We start from the raw sequence: 22957 nt of genomic DNA on the forward strand, positions 1-22957 counted from the left end.
CCGCTGTAGAATCGATAAACGATCCAGCATTTAGGAGAATACTAAGTCGAGAAGCCGTTGGTCTTTAAAGTCCAACAACACGAATTTCCCATATAATGCTTCCGCGGCGTCGTCGCCGATCAAGCGGCTGTAACGTTATTCTCCCAACGAGTAGAAATCGCGGTTTCGCCTTACGAATAATCGCGGTTCGTATCGCCACGGAAACGTTCCTTATTGCGGTGGTTTTCGCGACGTTTTGCGAGATTTTCGCGCATTTCATCAAATATTCGCACTGGGGAAAAGGTGACAACGAGCGAGTGATTACCAGCGATTCCCAGGGGGCAAATCTAACAACCAAACGCCATCTTGACGGACGCCGCGTCCTTTGATGGCGACGCCGACGCCATTTTGGGCTCGTTATTTGTTCGTCAAACCAGTAATCGGGTATTATCATGTTTATGTTGTGAGTTTGTTTATCATCGAATAACATCACGTCTCGATTCCAAAGTTAAATTATTACGGGGAAACTTGTAATCAGATCAAGACTGATCCATCCTGGGGGTTGCAGAATATACGACTATTGTTGTTCAGAATAAACATTGTGTAACAAACTTTATTTCTACATCTCTGTCAAGCCAGGCACACCTGTTCCTAAACATACACATTGTCCCCTTCTGTAGATGTAAGAGCCCGCGGTACGAAGATCGACGTAAGAACTAGTGTAATCTGATTGTTTGCGTCACCGAACCGGTTATAAAAACGGCAACATCACAGTACAATGAAACGGGCATGGCAAGTGACGTAGTAATTATCTTAAGAGTTGTTCTTTGCTTCATTACGATTAAATATAATAAACTTGACTTTGTTTGATTGATCTCAGTTCTTTTATATCTGTAATTTTGTTGCGGAATATATCAAACTCGCCTAACCTTTTACTTTTTTAAGAGTTAATTTTTTTTAGAGTTATGAAATACATCATTAAGTTCTTCTATTGCTAGAAACTAATTGAAATTTAATAAATTTGACAATATTTTTTGGAAAATATGTTTTTACAAAATAGACCGAATATAATTTTTTCTCTACATTGTTTTTACAGCTTTCAATCTACCTGAACCAAATCTTGAGAATGATTTTCCGTAGGAATGTGTATTTTTATCATATATACCTGTCTAAACTGTTGAATAGTTTTTTATTCATTAATTACATCAAGTTTTGTGAAATAAATGCAAACAAAATCGGGATGGACAGATGGACGGATGGACATGTTTTAAGTTCTTCTATTGATAAAAACTAGCTCCGAGATTTATATATAGCGCTTTCGTTTGTCGCGTGATGTACAAGCCTTTATTAGGAGACGACGTCGGTGGTCGGCGCTGACGGCGGAGGCTCGCGGGCGAGTGAGGGTGCGCGAATATACTCGATTTTGCTTTGGCTATGTTAATAGCTACGCTACAAGAAACGCCAACTATCCACGAGCCGACAATCCGCACCCGGTTCAGAAAAGTGACTTTCGGAGAGCTGAGAGACTAGAGGAACGCCTCCAGAGCCACTGCATCTGCCTCTATTTCTAAAGAGCTGAGCGTGTGAGTAGCATTTATTTATCTGACCCGGACAAAGCTGTCAAAGGCCAAAAGTTGGAGTCTTTGACCCAGCTTCACCTACGAAACCGTGCGCGTCCCTCTCGCAACCACGTGCGCGAGCTTTATACACTTTTATTGTAACAAAGATTCTAGACAATATATTAGCTTTTTTCATCTGTACGTAAGCGTGTTTTTTTATTCTAGCCCGATGATCTCGATCTGTTGTAAACCCACAGATACGCGGAGGAAAGCATGGTGCTTCGGGCGCACCAAACATTTGTGATGGGCATCAGCAGGCCACTGCACAAGTGATAGCGCTGCACTCAGTGGCCAACGTCCGCTCGCTATCACTTGTCCTTCATTGAGGATGCGCCAAACGCTAAAAACCCAAGCCTTGGTGATGTGAAGCATCTTTGCGACCGCACGTATCGTCTGCCAGATATCCTCGTTACAACATTTAATAATAATTAGAGTAGTAATATTAAGAAAGTTTATATACAACTTACCACGAAGTATCACAGGCATGTGTCAAAGTCAGATATCGTGCACCCAGTCCGTAAAAAGTTCTTAATACTCCGAGAGAATTGCCAAGAGAATGTCCACCTTCAATTCCAATCAGACTAGCAATCTTGCCTTCTCTATGAGCTTCAATAAGACCTTGAATAAAATTTAAAAAATTATGATTGTATTTAAATGTATGTTTACATCGTTTTTAGAATTCTTTTTGAAATCTTTCATAATATATTTCGATAGATCGATAGAGGCTTAATTTTTAGTGAACTTTTCATGGACTGCAAATTTCATCGCTGCGACATTTTATATTTATATTCAGATAAGAAAAGCTACAAAGCTACAAAGCTACATTCTTTATGGATTCTGTTATCAGTGACTGTAAACTGCTTTTTGATATTGCTTACGACTATTTGTTAAATAGCAACACTGAAAATTACGATTTGCACTTTTTATATTTGCTTATTTATTTATTTATTGAACCGTGACGGATTACATTAGTTGGTACTATATTCAGTCACAGCGGTCGGTATAACAGCGCACAACTACATCTACAGAAACGACCGAAAACTACGAAGTTAAAAAAAATTACGAGCTTTTTCAGTGGAACAGCCGACAATCAACTAACACATCGACGCAAATTCAATATCATAAGCTATAAACTAACTCTTAGAAAAAGGGATCAGACCATCACACTCAAGGTACGAGTGAACAACTTCCTCCTAATAAAAAAAGGCCGAAATGACATAACCTTCGTCATAGCCTTTTCAGACTCAAGAATCATATAAAAGCCATGTGTGACCATGGGGAGGCGCCTTTTTCTTTCCGAGTTCTTTCTGACTGGGCAAAGCTCTGCCCGATCGCTTTAATTTTCACTAATTTTACACATATTTCTACAATTTCATTTGAGAATAAATCGATCATCTATTTTGAACTGTCAATCATCTCAAGAGTCAAGAGTCTCGAGGTTTATTTGCACTTCCTGCTCTACACACGAGACAACAAAGAGGTCCAGAGTAGGAATGTGCGAGTCAAACTCGAACTTTTTTTGTTTTGATTGCAAAATAAATTTGTGATGTTAAAAATCTACTTAAATACCATGATTGTCGAGTTCTTACATATATCTAACGAATACTATGGTTTTTTCTTGTTTCATAACAGTGATATGTTAATTAAAGCTTCTAATACTTTTTCGAGTTTTTGTCTAAAAAATAACTCGATTGGTTGTTTGGGCTGATTTTTCATCCTATCAACATTTTTTTTGCTTTTGTAATCTATTGAATCTGTTCAATCCGTATGTTAACTTGAAATTTAAACACTTATAATATATTCTTATGTCTTTGGTTTAATTATTTGCACTGTAATGTCGTAACCAAATGTAAAACTCGACTTTTGACTTGCACACCTCTAGTCCAGAGACGTGGTATATAGTGAAGCAGTTGTCACAAGTACAATCAGCCACAAGAAAGTCTACGTCACTATCTCTGTCTCTGTATCAGTGTATGCACGAGCGTAGCAGTGTCAGTCTTAGACACTTTAAACGTGAATTACCCCTACTTACCTATTGTGGCACTCAATGCATTTAAATGTGAACTTTTTTGCTGTCCGTAGGATCCTAAGTGAACGCGTGGTTTTTTTGGACTAAAATTTTAGGAGGAAACTTTGCAAACTTTGATATGAATGCAGGGATTTTAATTTGAATGAGTAGAAAATGCTTCACACGCTAAAAGGTGGCATAATAAGCGAAAAAAAGAGAAAAATCTAGTATTCTCTTTGCCAAACATTTGGAATCCTACGGACAGTGAAAAAATACACAAAACATTGCATCGAGTGCCACAATAAGTAAGTAGGTGTGATTCATATTTTAGCACGGTAAATTTGAAGGTTTTATTACCAAGTATGACTAAACAGATATAAAATTATTTACTTTAATTTTATAATTTTCCCTTTTAAATCTTTTTTCAGGGTTTAAAAGTGTTGTGTCCCCTTGATACAATTCTCGATTAGGTTTTTTGCCTCTCTAGTAAAAAATAGACCAACTTCGATAGTGAACATGTTAATCAAATGAAGGCATTTTTTCTCAAATTGAACATTTAAATTTCTAATAAATAATTTAATTCTTTGGTAATTAGTTAAAGCATCTACATTATAACATGTTTACTGGAAATTTTTTTTTTTTTAATATACCCGATATTAAAGAACTAACCACGGTTTGACGTTTTTTAATTACAAATTTGGTCAACGATTCGCCAACCGATGCTGAGTGTTTCTACCAGGGCTTGGGTTTGCTAATATCTGGGACTTTGAATTCATTTGGCAACAAATTATATGTTGTAACAACTTTATTGTAGCCATTTTTGTTATGGCTGGACAGGTTATGAGCCCCGCTCGCAACTACTGCGTGAATCAGGAAAGTGAAAAGTAATACGTAACAGTGAAAAGAAAAAAAAGATTTACACTCAACGAAGAAGCCAAGGACCTGGACGCGTCGCTTCCCAGCGAACGTCACGAACACGTCTCAACAAGAAGCTAGGACCATTAGGACAAGGAAAGCTGGCGGGAAACCAATATATATACATGTATATATATATATATATATATATATATATATATATATATATATATATATATATATATATATATATATATATATATATATATATATATATATATATATACCTAAATGTTATAAAAATATCTACGGTCCATGCAAGCAACATCGATACGTATGAGAAGGCGACAGCTGTGAACAGGCTACGTGCAGGCGCGCAGGTCATGTGACCACTCTCCGTAAGCGCGGCAAATTTATATTGCCAATGCGCGCTTATCTGTCTAGTTTAAGTCTGCCTGCGTGCTGTGCTGCTAGCAGACACCGCGCAGTTATGACTGCTGACGTATAAGTTTACTTAGCAATTACTTTGATCATTGAATTAATTAAATAAAGAAAGATTCATATATATCAGGAAAACGACGCGATCATATAGGAACGAACGCTTACACATAAAGTGTAAGTCTGCCTGCGTGTTGCGCTGCTTGCAGACACCGCGTAGGTGGGGCTGCTAGTGTGTAAGTGAACTCTACAATAAATTAATTAAGTAATTAATTCAATGAAACGACCTTCAGTTGCGTACGTACAGATAGTCAATGTCCCACGCTCAATAAAAACTAGACCCTCACACAGATCTGCCAAACCTGTTCTCGTGCTCAGTGGGTCTAGGACGGCAGAAGCCGTGCTTCGGCACACAATCTGCAAGAAAAGACTAGGCCGGTTGAAGAGCCTCTAAGGAGGTGCCTTGACTGACTTCAGGGTAGCCCGAAACTTGTGCACAAAGAATCGGGAGCCTTGTACGGGTATCCTCTCAACCGCAGACTATAATGCCCACTTGTATTTTTTACAGTTAAACGAGTGGCAGAGTTAAGAGGACCCATAAGCCACTGTAGCGACGTAAAGAGAACAGGAGCCACTACGTTTATGCCCACGAGTACGCCTTAGGTCTAGGACCAAGGAAAAACGAACATGAATGATCATGTTAGCCTGATCAGGGCACGAATGCACACAAAAGTCTCCTTACTGCAGGCAAGTCCGCATTAGTTGACAACTTTAAGCTGAAGGGCCAAAGTATGATCACACATAAAGTTTGGCCTGAAGGTTAATTTTCCTGCTCCAGACAAACCTGCTATGGTCACTATCAACTAACTTAAAACTATGTTGATAAGCGACGTACGTTCAAAGGAGCCAGACCATCCGCCTCTGGAAAGACAAGAGCATTAGGTGACGAATGTTGACCGCTCTATATTTCTAAGAACAGACAAGTCAAACTAATGACAGTAACAGAGATAAGTCGACAAGCACGGTAAATACTATAAACTTGTGGCACATTAGATTAGGAAAAACGTCTCTAAATAAAGTAAAGACTCTGAAAAATATGTATCTGGATATTGAGGAATTTTACGATGGCCTACCCAGTTAAGCAGAAGTCAGACGCTGCTTAGTGTATTGACGACTTAGAAATATAAGCGAAAGAGATGAAAAATTCTGTTACTCAGATTGCGATCAAGGTATCACTGAATTTATCAGTGGAAAGACCAAGGAGGTGTTGAATAAATATGGTGCGGAACTAAGAACAGTCTGCCCATACACACCACAGCTGAACGCCATCGCAGAATGCTACAATCAGACAATGCAGAAGATCACGAGAGCTCTGATCTATGACTCAAGACTGCCCGCAAATGCCTGGGATCTGGCATTGAAAGCTGCAGTGTATCTGTATAACCTGGCATCCTACAAGTTAATCAATTTTAATTCACCGTTATTAATCATTAACCCAGAGTCAAAAATATACATAAATCAGATTAAAAGATTTGGATGCGTGGCATCTACCAAGGTTCAAGAACAACAAGAAACCAAGTTTGATAAACTATCGAACAAAACAGTGTTAGTAGAATATACCGACGCGGACTACCTGCTGTTGATACCAGAAGACAGTAAAGTGTACGAAAGCCGAAATGTACAATTTATCGAAAGCAAGGTCTTCGAAGATGCCTACAAACCCGAAGATATAAAGAATTGGACAATAACAAATGACACCTCGAACAAGGAGACTTGGTTATTCGAATTCGAGGAGGAAAACTCAGTTCAATCCGAAGAAGTCGTGATAACATCGAAGAAAATAGGCAGGCTACGTTAATAAATTCAAAAATTAACTACGAAGTCAGCCCCAAAGTTATACATAGACTTGTTACAAGAAGGCAAACTCAAAGTAAAGAAGTTGCGAGTTTAGAAGTTGATCAGGATAAAATCGGAGGCCTCAGTGCATATAGTCAATGCACTGCTAACATCTCTCAACCCTAATCCAAAATCTTATCGAGGAGCTGTATCGTCAGATGCAAATAGATGACAAGAAGCCATAATCAAAGAAAGAGAAGCTCTTCAGAAGAACCGAGTATACGAAGTAGTTAGTAGAACGTGCAAGGATGGCAAGAAGTTGAACATTTTGGAATCGAGATGAGTCTCCAAACGTAAAGATAACGAAACTGAACACCCAGACTACAGGGCAAGAATCGTCATAAGAGGCTTTAAAAATTCTAACCTTTACGATCTCTGCGAAACATGCCCACCAGTATCATGACTTACACCTGTAAGAGCAGTCCTAGCCATAGCAAACAAACACGACTATATATTGTGGTAGCTAGACGTTAAAGCAGCGTTTCTTCACTGCCCAATAAAGAAATAAATATTTATGAAAATACTAGATGGTTTGAAATAGTTTGAAAGCTACACAAATCCTTGCGTGGTATGAAAACAAGTCCAAAGAATTGAAATGCGTATTTCTAGGAGTTTGCTAAGCAACTAGGCTTTCTAGCAAACAATAGAGACACATGTTTGTTTGTGTATACTGATAACAACAGTCGTATAATAATGCTGTTGCACGTCGACGACATATTGCTAACAGACGATAGAAATTACCATGCCAAGAAATAGGAAAGGAAGGATCATAAGATTGGACCAAATTAAGTTCATAACCAAGATATACACGAAATTTGGATACACACAGGTCAAAAGTCAATCAATCCCTGTGGTAACCAATCAAGTATTGAACAAGCAAAGAAACAGGTAAGTTGTAAATCAATGTGAATACAGAGAAGTGGTTGGTTCTCTGATGTATCTGGTATCAGGTACAAGGCCGGACTTAGCCTACGCAGTCAACGTGCTAAGTAGACATCAGCATCATTCAACTAAAAATAAATGGAAAATGGTCACCAGGTTCTTTAAGTACATTGCCTACTTTGCAAGTTGGCAATTAACCTACAGAGGAATAAGTGAAAGAATAGAGTCATTCTCAGACGCGAGTTTTGCAGATTGCGAAAACTCACTTACTACTAGTGGTTATGTAGTTACATTGTACAGAGATACAATAGCATGGAGAACGTACAAACAGGTCTATGTGGCTCTTTTAATATGCTAAGCCGAATATGTAGCTATGAGTGATGATTTAAATGATTTAAATTTTGTTTCCAGACGGAGCTACGCGTTCCCTAACCTTAAAAAATTACTATTTTACGAAATGATCAAGCTGTCAGAAATCACACATATTTTCATGTATTTAATGCTGCTGAACAAAAATCCGACGGTATTTTTTACCAATACCTCAAGCGCTCGTCCCTAACCTCAAAAAACATCCCACAAAATTGCTTTTTCACGCAGTTGAGAGGTTTACATCTAGAGGGAAATCATTGACGAAGGCTATTTTTATGAATTTTGGCCCACTCAATTTGATCACGAAACTAAATTTTATTTTTTTACTTTTACTTCAGTGCACTTTAATAATGTAACTGATTACTTATAATATGGTTTATACTGTGCAATTTTTTATTGATTACTATAAAAGCTCTGCGTTTTACACGGTTGAGACTGTCATTATTACAAAGCCCGCATTGCTTTCTTTTTATTTTTTTAAGTTTTTTAATTATTACTTTTATTTTTGTATATTTGTATTATGTTGTTGAACATATTTTAAATTCAATTATTAATATTGTACTATTGACAATGGACTTGTGCATTAGAGTATCTAAACACAGTAATTTTTTTGTCGGGATTAACTAAAAACGCATGTCCTTCTGTAATTTTTGTAACAGACGGTGCAGCCGAGAATCTTTTCTTTAGTGATCTTGAATTTTTTTCGAAATCTTCTTTGGAATAGTGAAAGAATGTTATTGTTTGGAACTTTTGTCTCGCCCAGTCATAAAGTTGTTTTGAATTTAAAATCGCTTCCGTAGCTTTGGCCTGCAAGCTGGTACGAGTAGCTTCTCTTTTTAACACGGCTCCTACTCCGCCATATGAACTCTTTCCATGAGCAGTAGAATGGAAATGCCAATCCGCCATTATTTGGAAATCTGACTCATGATTAACCAAGTTCATCATTTGATATCTATTTTTATAGTGCTGCTTGCACCACCTGTGACGTATATAATCTTATTCATTTTTGGGAATCTTTTCTTTATTTCAGAAATAATATTTTCCTGTAAAATATAAACTGCGGCCGGATCATGAGCAGTACATTCAGAAAGTGCTATATAAAACTACAATACCTTGTTTCATTATCTTCTCTGTAATATAGTACTGCAACATTTATTGTACACTGATCATTGTTAAAATGGAATTGCTGAGCAGTATCCTGAACGACGTAAGCAAAATTTTCAGAATAATCCATCTCCTGAAGCCCTTCGTTCTCTTGTAAATTGTTCTTCTGATCTTTTATATATTTAGATTGATTTTTTGCGATAAAATGATATGGTATAAGTTTTTTTAAACTCAAAGACAATTCAGACGTAAAATCATCCACCGAAAGACATTCTCTTTTTAAAGTACATTTATTTGTTGACTGCCAGACACTAAAAATTAATTCTTCAATCTTATTTTCGTATAATACAGAATATACGTGTTCTTCAAATCTTAAAAAATTACCACATTTTTGACAACTTCCTAAAAAACAAGCAGGATTCTGATTTCTGCATAAGATGAACGAAAAGCAATCGATATAACCATTTATTGGATCACCAGATCCCTTCGTGAGAATCATCAATTTGGATGCTTCAAGCATGGCCTTCAAATTTTGGTGTATTACACATACACACACGCTATGCGTGCCTCTTTCACCAGCCAAAACACACCATTTTGGACGTAGTTTGGCGAATTTATTAAAGCTGATAGGAAATTGTGAACATTATTCTTTAAAAGTTCGATACAATACTTTAATATCACATAGTAGCAATCTTTTTGGAACATACTGAGTTTCACCGTTTTCGTTAATTTTAACTACATCTTTCTTATTCGGCATAACTCTGTTAATATCAGATTCATAAAATTTGTTTACCTCTTTAATTGTAATTTGAGGCAAACTTTTCCCTTTTTTCGGATCAAGAATCGCTAAGATACCGAATTCATCTTTCAAATCTCTCGCCTTTTTTGCACTTCTTAAAGAGACATTAAACTCTGATTCAATATCGCGTAATGTCCAGCATTCAGGTGCTATTGTCAAAATAGAAACTATCAATGGATCATTTGGAGGTAAAGAAGATAACTTACTTTTCAGACCATCCAACATTTGTTCTAGTTGAGCTTCTCTCGATAGACGAATTCTCTTATTGTGTGGTCTTTCAATTTCTTCCTCACTCGGCTCATTTAGAGAGTTATTCGATAAATTAAAATTTACAGAAAAGTACGACGAGAAAAAGTTTTATAAGCATATTACTGATTTTTTAATCAATTTTTGATTAATTTTAACATAACTATCATGTAACTTTTTTTCTATGGAATTTAAACCAAATCCCCTCAATCATACCATAACTAATGTACTTTTAAACAATATCCTAGAGTTTGAGCTCATTTGGGCCATTCGTTCCTTTGGAATCTTACGGTAAGTGAATTATGGACTCCCCACTATACGTAGCTATTATAGAGGTATATAGAAAGTCTAAAACCATCAAAATAAAGGTAATTATGTCTAAGAATAGTAATACAAATTTGGTTCATATATATAAGTATTAATAAATTTTTAATGAAAAATTTTGATTTTAATTTCAAAGGTGGTGTGTCCCCTTAAAAATCAGAAATACCACTAGTTAGAGTTCGAAAAATTTTCTTTTTAGTGTGAAAAGTAGGCCACGTTGAGGCTCGTGTTAAAAGGGCCAAAAAAGTATGTGTGTAATATATATATATATTTACACACATATATACTCACGCACCCTCTCACCTCCCCCCCACATATATATATATATATATATATATATATATATATATATATATATATATATATATATATATATATATATATATATATATATATATATATATGCAACAAATTCCTATTTACTAGCTTTTTAAATTAATTTAATAATTTTTACAATGCCAACTATATTCTTTTATCAAATATCCAAAAACATTGTCGCTGTATATATATTTAAGTAGGACACATTATTCATGAAATATTTCCTGAAATATTTTTGAAATATTACAAAAATATTTCATGACATATTTCCTAAAATATTTTTGTAATATTTCAAAATTATTTTATAAAAAACATTTTCACAAATTCTTCAAATATGATAGTATATGTACCAAGGGCGTAAACTATGCATTTTTGCCCGAATGTGGAGTTTGCAATACGAGTCATGGCGAATTAGCGAGAGCCGGAGCTATTCAGAGCAGGGTATTTGCCCTACTGAAAAAAAGCAGATGACAATCAACTGATTATTAGCTGATAATCGTGCCAAAACGAGTTCAACATTTAGTTTCCGAGTTATAATGATTAGGATAGTTCGTGGAACGTGTCTAAAATCACTAGTGATCGAAAAATCGCCATAAAAAACGCAAATGCGTAACTGAAAATCTTGTTTTTAACAAATTGGTAAAACAAAAACAGAAAAAAATGAGCCTTGGTATAGATTAAAATCCATTAAATTGAAGCTGAGATCTAAGCGATGCAGTTTTCAGTTATATAGAGTATACAGGGTGAGAAAAAAAAATTTTGAAGCTTAATATCTTTGAAACTAACTGGTTTTATAAACAGCCCAAAAAAGGAATTAAGGTGCTATATAATGCTAACTAAATCCAAAATTTGAACTTGATTAATGCCTTTTTACTCCAGTTATCACGTCACGTAGAAAAAAGATTTTTTTCAGTTTTTGATGTTTTTCTCAAGATCTGCCCCATGAAATGACAAAATTAAAGTGGAACATAGTCGTAATAACTTACAATAATCATGTTTTTTTTTTAAAGATTCGACATTTAGTTTTCGAGTTAAAACTGTTGAAACAAAATATCAAATTCATACGTTTAAATTAATATGGTAGCCCTGAAAAGGGCTGATTGGTTTTGTTGTCTTGAAAAAGACAGATTGTTAAAGCATAAGATCAGAAGACCTAGAAGAGCCTTTTACGAGCTGCAGGACGAAGGCAGTTGAAACAATGGTAAGGCGCGAAGAAGTCCTCATCTCGTCGTCGCTTCCTAATCTCACAGAGCACCTTGATCTCCGGCGATGACTCCGGAGAGGATGAAATCTTGATGACCTCCGGCGATGACTCTGGTGAGGACGAAATTTCGACGAGTTCCGGCGAAGACGAGATGTCGATGAGTTGAGGCTTCTCTACTTCCATTGGGCTGCTCGGTGGGCTTGGCATTGCCGCTGGCAGATGTGTGCGTGTGTGTGTGTGTGTTATACGTTGAGAAAAAAAATCACATTTTAGTCATATATACTATTCTGTAGTAGATATAGACTTGAAATTGTATACCAAAGTGTATTTCAGTTTAAAGAACAATATAAAACTGTTCTAAATGCACTGAGGTACATAGTTCTCTCAACGTACGACATCATCATACTTCTTGAAAAACATGAGGTAAGGTGAATTGAGTTTTCTCATTTTCCTTCATAGCTTTTTATCTATGATAGATAAAAAGATAAAACTTTACACCAAGCTTTGTTAGGTCTCAATAGAATAGAAAAAAGTTGTCTGAAGTGTTTCTGATGATTTTTACTATTTATTGGTGAAAAAACTTGGAATTTTTACACAGTCTGAAATTGCCGCTAAGTGCCAGTTCTATACAATATTATATTAAATGGTTACAAATAGTTTGTCAATACGTTCAAGTAATTTATGCAGTTCTAAAAATAACTTTTTGTTATTTTTAATCAGTTTTTGATAATGAAAGATAGTAAAGAGCCCCTCCCCGCTCCTTACCTGTGAGGCACTTCCCGTTTAAAACCATATTTTACCTCTCCATGAATCTTTCATAATTATGCTTTATTAAATCAATTGTACATTAAGGAATCTTGCATCTTCTTCTGTTGAAACCACCACTGTCTCAGTGCTGTTTTGATATGCACAAGATGGTTGAGATATCCATGCAACGTGATGAGTGCAGGAAAGATCTTCGATTGGCAATTTCTTGAGCGAAGGGCACTTCCAGTGTTCCAAGTTGAAGATGATTGTAGTTGGAAGAATATCACGAAGCCATTGAGTTTTCTCCAACCCCTTGACGTAAATCTCGGCGTCCTTGAGATAGCTGTTAAGGACTCCTGGAAGGTGCATGTACCAAATGCGGCCTGACTTCCAGAGGATTCCGTGATAGTTCAGCTCGAGCCAACGGTTTTCGCTCTGATACTTTGGCGGCAGCTCTTCCCAAGGATGCGGAGGCTTGAAGAGCATCACCGTAGGCAGACAGTCATCCTGGATAGGTAGCAGGGCCACCTTCTTGAAGACGAACTGGTTGTTGGGCATCTTGAATCCCTGGACGTCTACAATGTACTTCATCTTGGAGCAACTCAGTTGATGGAAGAAAACTGAATAATGAGCTTAAGAAGTTTTTGAGCTCCTTATATACCCCTGCGGCTCCGAATGAAATTCAGATATTGGCGAATTTCCCCTTCCACAAAATTCGCAACCAATCAAATCTAATTACCCCTTCTACAGTGTCTACCCCCACTTCTCTTCGAATCTCAATAAAAGACGAGGTTCCTGCTGAGAAAAATCATTCAGTCTGAGTAATTCAACCTCTCTTGAGATCAAGACTTCTCTCTCTCTCTCTCTCTCTCTCTCTCTCTCTCTCTCTCTCTCTCTCTCTCTCTCTCTCTCTCTCCTGAGTATAATCATCATCATGGACCAGTACTTCAAGGAGACATCCCTTCATCTGTGGTAGTGCTACCTAAGCGTGTTAGCTGGTAACGCCAGCCCTGAGGACATAAGAAGATGGTTGGATCTTGGTGATGCGGTAATAGCTAATGCAAGTGACTTTGCATATTCTGCTAGATTGACAGTAGCAGATAGACAAAAACTGCAATCTGCTATTGCTCTTCTAAAAAGTACTGTACTTTTGATACGTGAGCATGAACTCAACGCTGAAGTTGTTGGAGCAAGTGTTGGTGTAGTGAACGTTCCATCCGTGAAATGGGATGACGTTGACAGTGCTTTCGAGAACCGAATAAAAACGGGTGTGATCACGAATCGCAGGCATCTTGAGATATCAAAGTTTTTGAAAGATGCGCGTCAGCAGTCTGTTTCGCAAGTGAACAAAACTCTCGAAAAAGAACATAATATTAAAGTGAACGCGGTGCTGGCTGCCGAATACGTGAATGTGAAAAGTGGTGAAGAGGTATCGGATATCAAGTACTTCAACACAAAAACAGTGTCGATACACTCAAGCACAGACTTGGACGACTGGTTTATGTCAAATGTTGTACAGCGTATCGATGCGGACTCTGAAGAATTTCAGGAGCAAGAATCGGGCTGGACTCTGCGAACGATGCTGATTTTAGTTGTGAAAATCAACAAATACAATCCATTCGTACATTCCAGTTAGCAATCTCCATGCTCTTGCTCTGGACGTGCAAAATATGTACAAAAATCCAGTGGCAATGAAAGATTTGACTGATGCGCAGAGACTGGAGTTTACGAGGGCTCGTAAATGCCACATATGCGAGAAGCCTTTTACTCCGAAAGATGCGAAGATTCGAGATAACTGTCATCTCACAGGAGAGTAAGTAATCCTTCTCTCTCTCTCTCTCTCTCTCTCTCTCTCTCTCTCTCTCTCTCTCTCTCTCTCTCTGTATAAGGATATTATATGTTCGTGTATATGCAACTCCAATATTTTTTTCTTTTTTCTACAGATATAGAGGTCCTGCACATAATTCTTGCAACCTGAACTATCAGGATTCCAGGACCATTCCAGTGATATTTCACAATCTCAGCGGATACGATGCGCATCTGTTCATCAAGGAGATTGCTACAAGTTTTCCTGGACGCGTGTATTTGCTGCCTCAAACCAAGGAAAGATACATATCTTTCACGAAGTTTGTAGAAGGCACAGATATAAACATACGCTGCATAGACTCGCTCAGATTCATGCCATCGTCACTGGACAAATTATCGTCATACCTGAAGAAACTTGACACATTGGAACGAGTTTGTCACAAGGATGGATTTACTTCCGAGCAGATCAGCTTGTTGAAAAGAAAAGGCGTATTTCCGTATGACTATGTCTCCTCGCTCGCTAAACTCGACGAGGTTGTTCTTCCAACGAAAGAAGATTTCTTTAGTAGTCTGTAAGACGCGCACATCTCCAACGAAGATTTTGAACACGCTGAGGAAGTATGGAAGGATTTCAACATACAAACTCTCGGACAGTACTCTGATCTGTATCTCAAGACTGACGTCATACTTTTAGCCGAAGTCTTTGAGAATTTCAGAAGTAATTGTCTAGATGCGTATGGCTTGGATCCAGCCCACTACTACACGGCGCCAGGTCTGTCATGGGACGCTATGTTGAAATATACACAGGTGAATATAATGATAATAGATAATGTTAAAATGCGTTCTAAATATTTACAAAGTATTTTTTTTTTCTAGATTCGACTTGATCTCCTGACTGATGTTGACATGCTGATGTTTGTTGAGCGTGTCATACGAGGAGGTATTAGCCAGTGTTGTAATCGGTACGCGAAGGCTAATAATCCATACATGGAGGAGGGTTATGATGCTGATGCTGACGAAAAGTACCTCATGTACTACGATGCCAATAACCTGTGTGGCTGGTCAATAACCGAGTCGTTACCCTATGGAAAGTTCAAGTGGGTAACTAATCTTGAGAAGCCCGACTTTTTCAACGTTCCCGATGACCACACGACAGGATACATTCTCGAAGTGGATCTCGAGTATCCAGTAACGCTTGACGGTGCGCATCGAGATATGCCATTCTGCGCCGAGCACATATGTCCACCGGGTTCAAAGCAGAAGAAATTGATGACTACTCTTCACGACAAGAAGAACTACGTCATCCATTACAGGGCCTTGAAGCAAGCCATGGCGCACGGACTTCGACTCAAGAAAATCCATCGCGCTCTGGAATTTGAGCAGAGCAAATGTTTAAAGCCATACATAGACTTAAACAGCGCTAAGCGAACAGCTGCCAAGAATGAGTTTAAAAACAGCTTTTCAAACTCTTCAATAACGCTGTGAATGGAAAAACGATGGAGAACGAGAGAAAGCACGTTGAGATCAAGCTGCTCACCAAGTGGGAAGGACGATCGACGAAGAAGCTGTCCGAGCTGGAAAAGGACCAAATATACATGATCACAGTCTTGAAGGAAGTCAAGATCAAGTTCGGCTCTAAGATCGTGGCAGAGCTGAACAGGGAGTTTGACATCTTCCTCTCGAAGAAGGTCTCTGACCTCCTTCCTGAAAGACGACCATTTCTACGAGAACATGCAGGATGCTGCCAACAAGTTCGAACTGTTCGTGACATACCGTGGCGGATACGTAGTCGAGTTTTCCGGCAAATAGTGCGTGTGTGTGTAAAACTAGTCTGAACTAGTCTAAACGAGAACTAGTTGTGAATAGACTTGTTCTCACTCGTAGTGTCTAAGTCTGCGCGCGTTCCAATAGTTTTAAGTTTGTAAAACGTGCTACGTTGACGAGTGAATTTCTAGTCAGTAAAATGTCCGATTGCAAGTCAAAGTGTGCGCGTGTATGTACCTGTGTCTGCGTATGCGTATTTGCATGTGTGTACGTGTTTTTGCTTATATATAATAAGATAGTTATAAATTTGTACCTAGGCGCGCGGCAGTTATGAATAAGTAAATAAATTATTTTGTTCACTTAAACAAAAAATTGATTTTATTATTAAAAAAAAAAACATTTATCATATTATACACTGTTAGCTTTATTTATCCAGCTATTATGAGTGCTGTCGAAGCCCAGCCATTTTACAAATACTTGATTTCCTTTTCTCTTTAAAACTTTTTCAACTAGATATACATCAGCATATTTAGCTTTTAATATTTCTTGCTCGTAGAAACATCCAGAGATTGACTGATCTTGATAGTCCTTTAGATGATACGTTGTTGGTTTAGTAGCAGCTACTTTGGTGATTGTAAAAATCTCAGTTGACCAGTTTGGCGTGTACCCCTTTTCAAATACTTGTTTGGCATTGCTCACTCGTACCTTGTCACCGACTTTGAACTTTGGCTTCATCTTCTTCACAGGTTTTTTCTCAGCAAAACGTTTCAACACATCAGCTTCCTTAGCACTCGTAACATCTTTAGGCTTCATACCTATAGCCCGATGTATGCTTCCATGAAAAGTTGCTAATAAACCGGGTAAAATATCCAACCATTTGTAGTTGTCGCGTAAACTAAATTTTTTCCATATTGCCGATTTTAGAGTACGGTTGAAACGTTCGCAAATTGAAGCTTTCATTTTGCTATACGTCGAGTACAGATTGATCTTATGCTTTTGCATAAGATTTTTAAAATCAGAATTGTAGAATTCTTTGCCTCTGTCGGTGTGTAAGTTTTTCGGCACTCGACCTTGACTCAACAACGACTTCATCGCCGCAGCAACTTCTTTTCCGGTTTTCTTTTTCACAGGGACATCCCAGGAATACTTCGAAAATATATCGATCACAGTGAGCAAGTAATTATAGCCTTTGTCCTCCTTGGAGTAAGGTAGCATTTCTACCAAATCAGCCTGCCAAGTTTCATCCAATCCTCGCATGACAAACTTTCGCCGAGGATTGTTACGACGAGCAGGCTTGTGAAGTTCTTCTACAAGTCTTTCATGCTCCATTATCAGCAGTTTTTTTCTAATGTTGTCGCTTTGGAGGCAGATATAGCATTAGCTTCGGCCATATCTTTGAGAGCCTCTTTTATAGCATTCACGTCTGCTCGAAGTTCCAAAACTTGCCGATCCATTTCATCTCTGTGTGCTTCAATTAGAGAATCCAAATCCTTCAATTCCTCTCTTAATTTATCCGTGACGTCTCGCACCTTTTTATGTTCCATTTGATGTACAGTATGGAGCGTACCCAAGTCGACAGCTTCGTTGAGTTTATGAGGCGCTGCTACATTGCATATTCTCTTGTTATCCAAGTCATACTGTCCATCTTTTATGATTTTGAAACCAAAACTAGGAGGGCCACGGTCCCCCTCGTTGTTTTTCAAATTACGTCCGAACACGTCGGACGTGACATTATCTCTCACGAGATGTTTAGGCACTTGCGCATACGACTGACAAAGGTAGAAGCAGCCAACTTTTTTATGCCTACCCATGCAAAAGAATGCTCTGACGTTATTCTGCTTTTCACAAGCTATATCGTCGAATATCATAATTGAATTGGGAAGTGCGCTATCTGGTGCTATAACTTCTTCGTGTTCACTGAACGGAAAATACTTTATAACCTTGAGAGGCTCCAAAAGCTGTTTTAAAAATTTATACTTTGGCTGATTAAGCGACTTGGAGTACACGTATACATTTTCAAATCTAACACCGTTGGGATTAGTTATGAGCGCTAGCAAGCTGTTAGTCTTGCCGCAATTCGACGGTACGCAAAAAACCGCCCTTATGTTATCAGGCAACAGATCGCCATGTCGCTTAACTTTTTTATCCCGCTTAACGACGAAATCGAAGTTCGGTACCGGGAGCTTGATTGACTGTTCTTTAAAATTCATGCTTTGAACTGTTTGGATACTCGACATCTACTAGTCGCTCGGGTATAAATAGAGCGCTTATATACTCTCGCCATCACTTAATCATAAACCTTCAGAGGGTAATGATTGTACACAGACAACAACGACGACGTGGTCTTGGTTTCGTAAATAAAATTATCAACAAGCTACCGGTGGAACTTCACTTGCCAGGCTATCAATACTGCGGTCCAGGTATCAAGTTAGCAAAACGTTTAGCACGAGGAGATCAAGGAATTAATCATCTTGACGTAGCTTGCAAAGAGCACGATATTGCATATTCGCAGAATCGTGAAAACGACGAGGCAAGAACCATTGCTGATAAAATTTTAGCTGACAAAGCTTCAAAAAGAGCTTCTTCGAAAGACGCGAGCATCGGTGAAAAAATAGCTGCTTTTGCTGTTTCAAAAACCATGAAGTTAAAGACGAAACTCGAAATGGGTGCGAAGAGAAGAAGAAGAGGCAAGAAAAGCTTACGATTGATTAAAATCGTAAAAGCTGCTGCCAAATCTATGATACCAACTAATAACGCTAGCAAAGCTATTCTTTCTGCACTGAAAGGCGCTCGCTATGTGGTCAAGAAAGCCGGTGGCAAGCATAAGGTACTGGTTCCACGCGTTCTACCCGTACCGTCCAAAGTAGGTGGTTTCTTGCCATTACTCATACCTATTTTCGCTGGATTGAGCACTGGCAGGAGGTGCTGCAGGTATCGCGAAAGCGGTCAACGACTCCAAAGCAGCTAAGTTACAGTTGGAAGAAACTTCGAGACATAATAGAAAAATGGAGGAATTGAGTATCGGTCAAGGACTTTATCTGAAACCTCACAAAACGGGAATGGGCCTTCGCATAGCGCATGGCAAGACATTGATTAAAAAGAAAAAACGTCACTCAAATTAAGATTACCAGACAGACCGCTCACTGACTCTGACCTCGTGAAGTATGCCAAAATTTTGAAAATACCTCATTTTCGCGGTGTATTCATGAGAAACGATTTGCCTGCTAGTGGTCCGCGTTACAACGAATCAGCTGTCGTAAACTTGGATGATGCTAGTGGGCCTGGAACGCACTGGGTGGCATATCGGAAACGAGGTAAATCTGTCGTTTATTTCGATAGTTTTGGCAATCTTCAGCCGCTTTAATGATATATTTGAACGTGAACGGAGTTAAGTATAACCCTGACAGATATCAAGACTATAACATATTTAACTGCGGTCATCTCTGCCTTAAATTTTTGAGCAACAAGCTCAATACTCCTATATAAAGATGCAAAAAAGTTTGAGTTGACTCATTCTCAATTCAACAGTCATGGAGAATTCATTTACTCTGACTCTTTCTGGCAGTTCATCCATACTCGTAGCTCAGTATTTTCCGCCCATTGAATTATCACCGCATAAACAATACGTTCTCGGATTAGTTGAACTTTTAACTTTTAATTCGATACCCAACATCGACAAAGGAAATAATAAATTTTACGTTGGCGAGGAGGAAATCGTCGTACTGCCAGTTACGAAATTCAAGATATCGAGAGCCATCTTAGTGAAATTTTAACTAAAAAGAAGATTTCAATCAGCATACAACCTAACAACAATACTCTTCACAGTATTATAAAGTGCAATCGCAAGATTGATTTTCGACCGCACGACTCGATTGGTGCATTACTCGGCTTCACTCAACGCGTTCTGCAAGAAAACTTGAAGCATTCTTCCGACTTGCCGGTCGCTATTCTTAAAGTGAATGCTCTGCGAATCGAGTGCAACATCACCAGCGTTGCCTACATAAACGGACAATTAGCGCATACCATTCACGAATTGTTTTCCGCTGTGCCACCAGGATATAAGATCATCGAAGTCCCGTCGCAAGTCATTTACCTACCAGTCACCGTCAAAAGCATAGATCAGTTACAAATACGCATAGTCGATCAAGACGGACATCTTGTCAATTTTCGAGACGAAACTATTACTATCCGATTGCATCTAAAACCAACGTAATGGGAATAGTTTATAATAGCAAAGTCGGTAGAGGCTATATAAGCAAACCGACGTGTCGTTCAGTTATCGTCGGCGAAACGCCAAAGCGCTAACACGGCAAAACATAAAGTTCCTAAAAAGCCTAAATTTGCGAGTCATCGCTCGTGGTGGAAAATAACTTGCATACTATTCTGCTGTTTGACAAAAAATGTACGAGATTGTAAGCATACAGTCACCAGTAAGCTTTGATGAGTCGTTAGCACACTATGAGCTGCACGCTCATCAACCCTACACGATCTCATCTTACAACAACAGCGATGAAATTCGCATTGCCATTCAACATCAAGATTTGAGCCTTCTGCCATCGCGTAGTTCGCTGCACGTTTGCGATAAATTAACTAAACCAAATGGCACTGCTCTAGCACGTACTAAGCTAGTAAACAATGCTATCTGTCACATGTTCGAAGAGATCAGATATGAAATTAATGCTGTAGAAATCGACAAGTGTAAAAATGTCGGTTTGACCACAGTCATGAAAGGCTGGATTTCACACAATCCCAGTAAAAGTTTAATAATGGAAAATGCAGTCTGGTTAGACATTACAGAGACTAAATCACTAATCAATGCCTCCGGCTACTTCGACGTCAACATACCGCTGAGTATGATATTCGGGTTTGCCGAAGATTACAGAAAGATCGTAGTCAACGTGAAACACGAGTTCGTACTAACGAGGTCGCGAAACGATTTGAATGCAATTATTCAGACGGCAACTCTTGCGGATGGTGTCGCTACCTTCGAGGAATATAAATTAGAATTGACAAAAATTGAATGGCTCATGCCGTACTTCGTAGCATCCAACACTAATAAAATTCGACTTCTAAATTATAGAAAAGAATCGTCCGATTAGTATGAGTTTCCACAGTTGGGAGGTATACGAGTACCCGGTTCTTCCAACCTCGACTAAAAACGTGTGGACTGTTAAGACTTCCAATCAGTTGGAAAAACCACGCTTCGTAATCTTAGGATTCCAAACAAATCGTAAGAATCAGCAAGCTCAGAATGCCAGTTAATTCGACCATTGCGATATAAGCAACGTGAAGCTTTTCCTAAACTCGCAGTACTATCCATACGGCAACTTAAATTTGGACATCAACCGTTATCAATATGCCGTATTGTACGATATGTTTGCGAATTTGCAGAGTCTCTACTGCGACAAAGTTTCAGAGCCTGTCGTAAATAAGAACGATTTTATTTCGCACTTACCACTCATAGTAATCGACTGCTCGAAGCAGAACGAGTCCTTGAAAAGTGCCCCAGTCAACGTTCGTCTTGAATTTGAATCTCGAGACAACTTTCCAGCTGGAACTTCAGCTTACTGCTTGATCTTACACGATCGCATCGTTCAGTATAATCCCGTCAGCGGTGATATCAAGACGCTCATATAAGATGGAGTACGCAGTGGACATACAGGGCTTCAAGAAACCCGGAAAAGACTTCGTCTTGAAGGAGCTGGCCATACTACCCCTCGAGGAAGACGCTAAACCTGTTGTACTTTTATTCAAAGAACCATTTCCTTGGTGCTATTTATCTGAGTAGTACAAGCGTGAAAATTTATGGCTTGAACTTTATCATCACGGATTGAGCTGGGACTCCGGTGATTACGAATACACCGAAATAGGAAATCTTCTTCCAGATGCACTCAAGGACGCCAGAAAGATTTTCGCCATTGGTGATGTACGAAAGTAGTGGCTCGAACGATTCAATTTGAAAGTCACCGACATCACTGATTGCGGCTATCCAGCCGATTATCCGAAACTCGTCACCATAGGCACGAATCATAATGGAGCGCATAAAGCCACCTGTGCACGACAGAACGTCAGACTCATGAGGCGTTACTACTTCGATAACATGTTCATGGAGTGGGATGACATCTCGTCCGATGAAGCATAAATACTCGCGCAATCGCTCATTCGAGTCATTTCATCAAAATGAGTTCAAACCGAAGCAGCTCCGGCTACACGAGGCTTCCAAATGACGACGATAAAACAAAAAAGATTTCTCGTCATCCTCCGCCTCCTCCTCCTCCTCCTCCTCTAAATGGAAGAGTATTCGCAAAAGTATTCTACAAATACGAATTCTCTGCCTGAACAAAATGGCTACAAAAGATTCAAGTAGCACGCTAAGAAGTCATAATGGGTGAGTCGCTAAGGCGACGGACTTGAGATCGAAAAATCTCGAGTTCAAATCCCCGTGACTTCATTTTTTTTTATTTTATTTTTTTTCAATTAATCAAAAAAGTTTAAATTAATAAAAACTCAGTTATCAATAATTTATACTTACAAAGTAATAGTAGTAGTAGTAGTAGTAGATAAGTTTTTTTATTTTATTTTTTTTTCAATTAATCAAA

General features: G+C 38.4%; 1 protein-coding gene across 11 annotated transcripts in view; it reads right to left on the minus strand.

Annotated features, from left to right (window-relative positions):
* The window catches only part of LOC107982149 (dipeptidase 1), a 662392-nt gene that overhangs the window by 303731 nt on the left and 335704 nt on the right, over positions 1-22957 (minus strand). For all 11 annotated transcript variants that reach the window (XR_004345325.1, XM_032602224.1, XM_031933340.2 and 8 more), the window contains one exon: positions 2066-2216. Coding sequence is in view for 10 of the 11 variants with exons in the window: in XM_032602224.1 (XP_032458115.1) it covers positions 2066-2216 (151 nt within the window). In the remaining variant the exon portion in view is untranslated. The remainder of the gene's footprint in view (positions 1-2065; positions 2217-22957) is intronic.

Source organism: Nasonia vitripennis, unplaced genomic scaffold (genome assembly GCF_009193385.2).
Source record: "Nasonia vitripennis strain AsymCx unplaced genomic scaffold, Nvit_psr_1.1 unplaced0148, whole genome shotgun sequence".
NCBI classification, from domain to species: domain Eukaryota; kingdom Metazoa; phylum Arthropoda; class Insecta; order Hymenoptera; family Pteromalidae; genus Nasonia; species Nasonia vitripennis.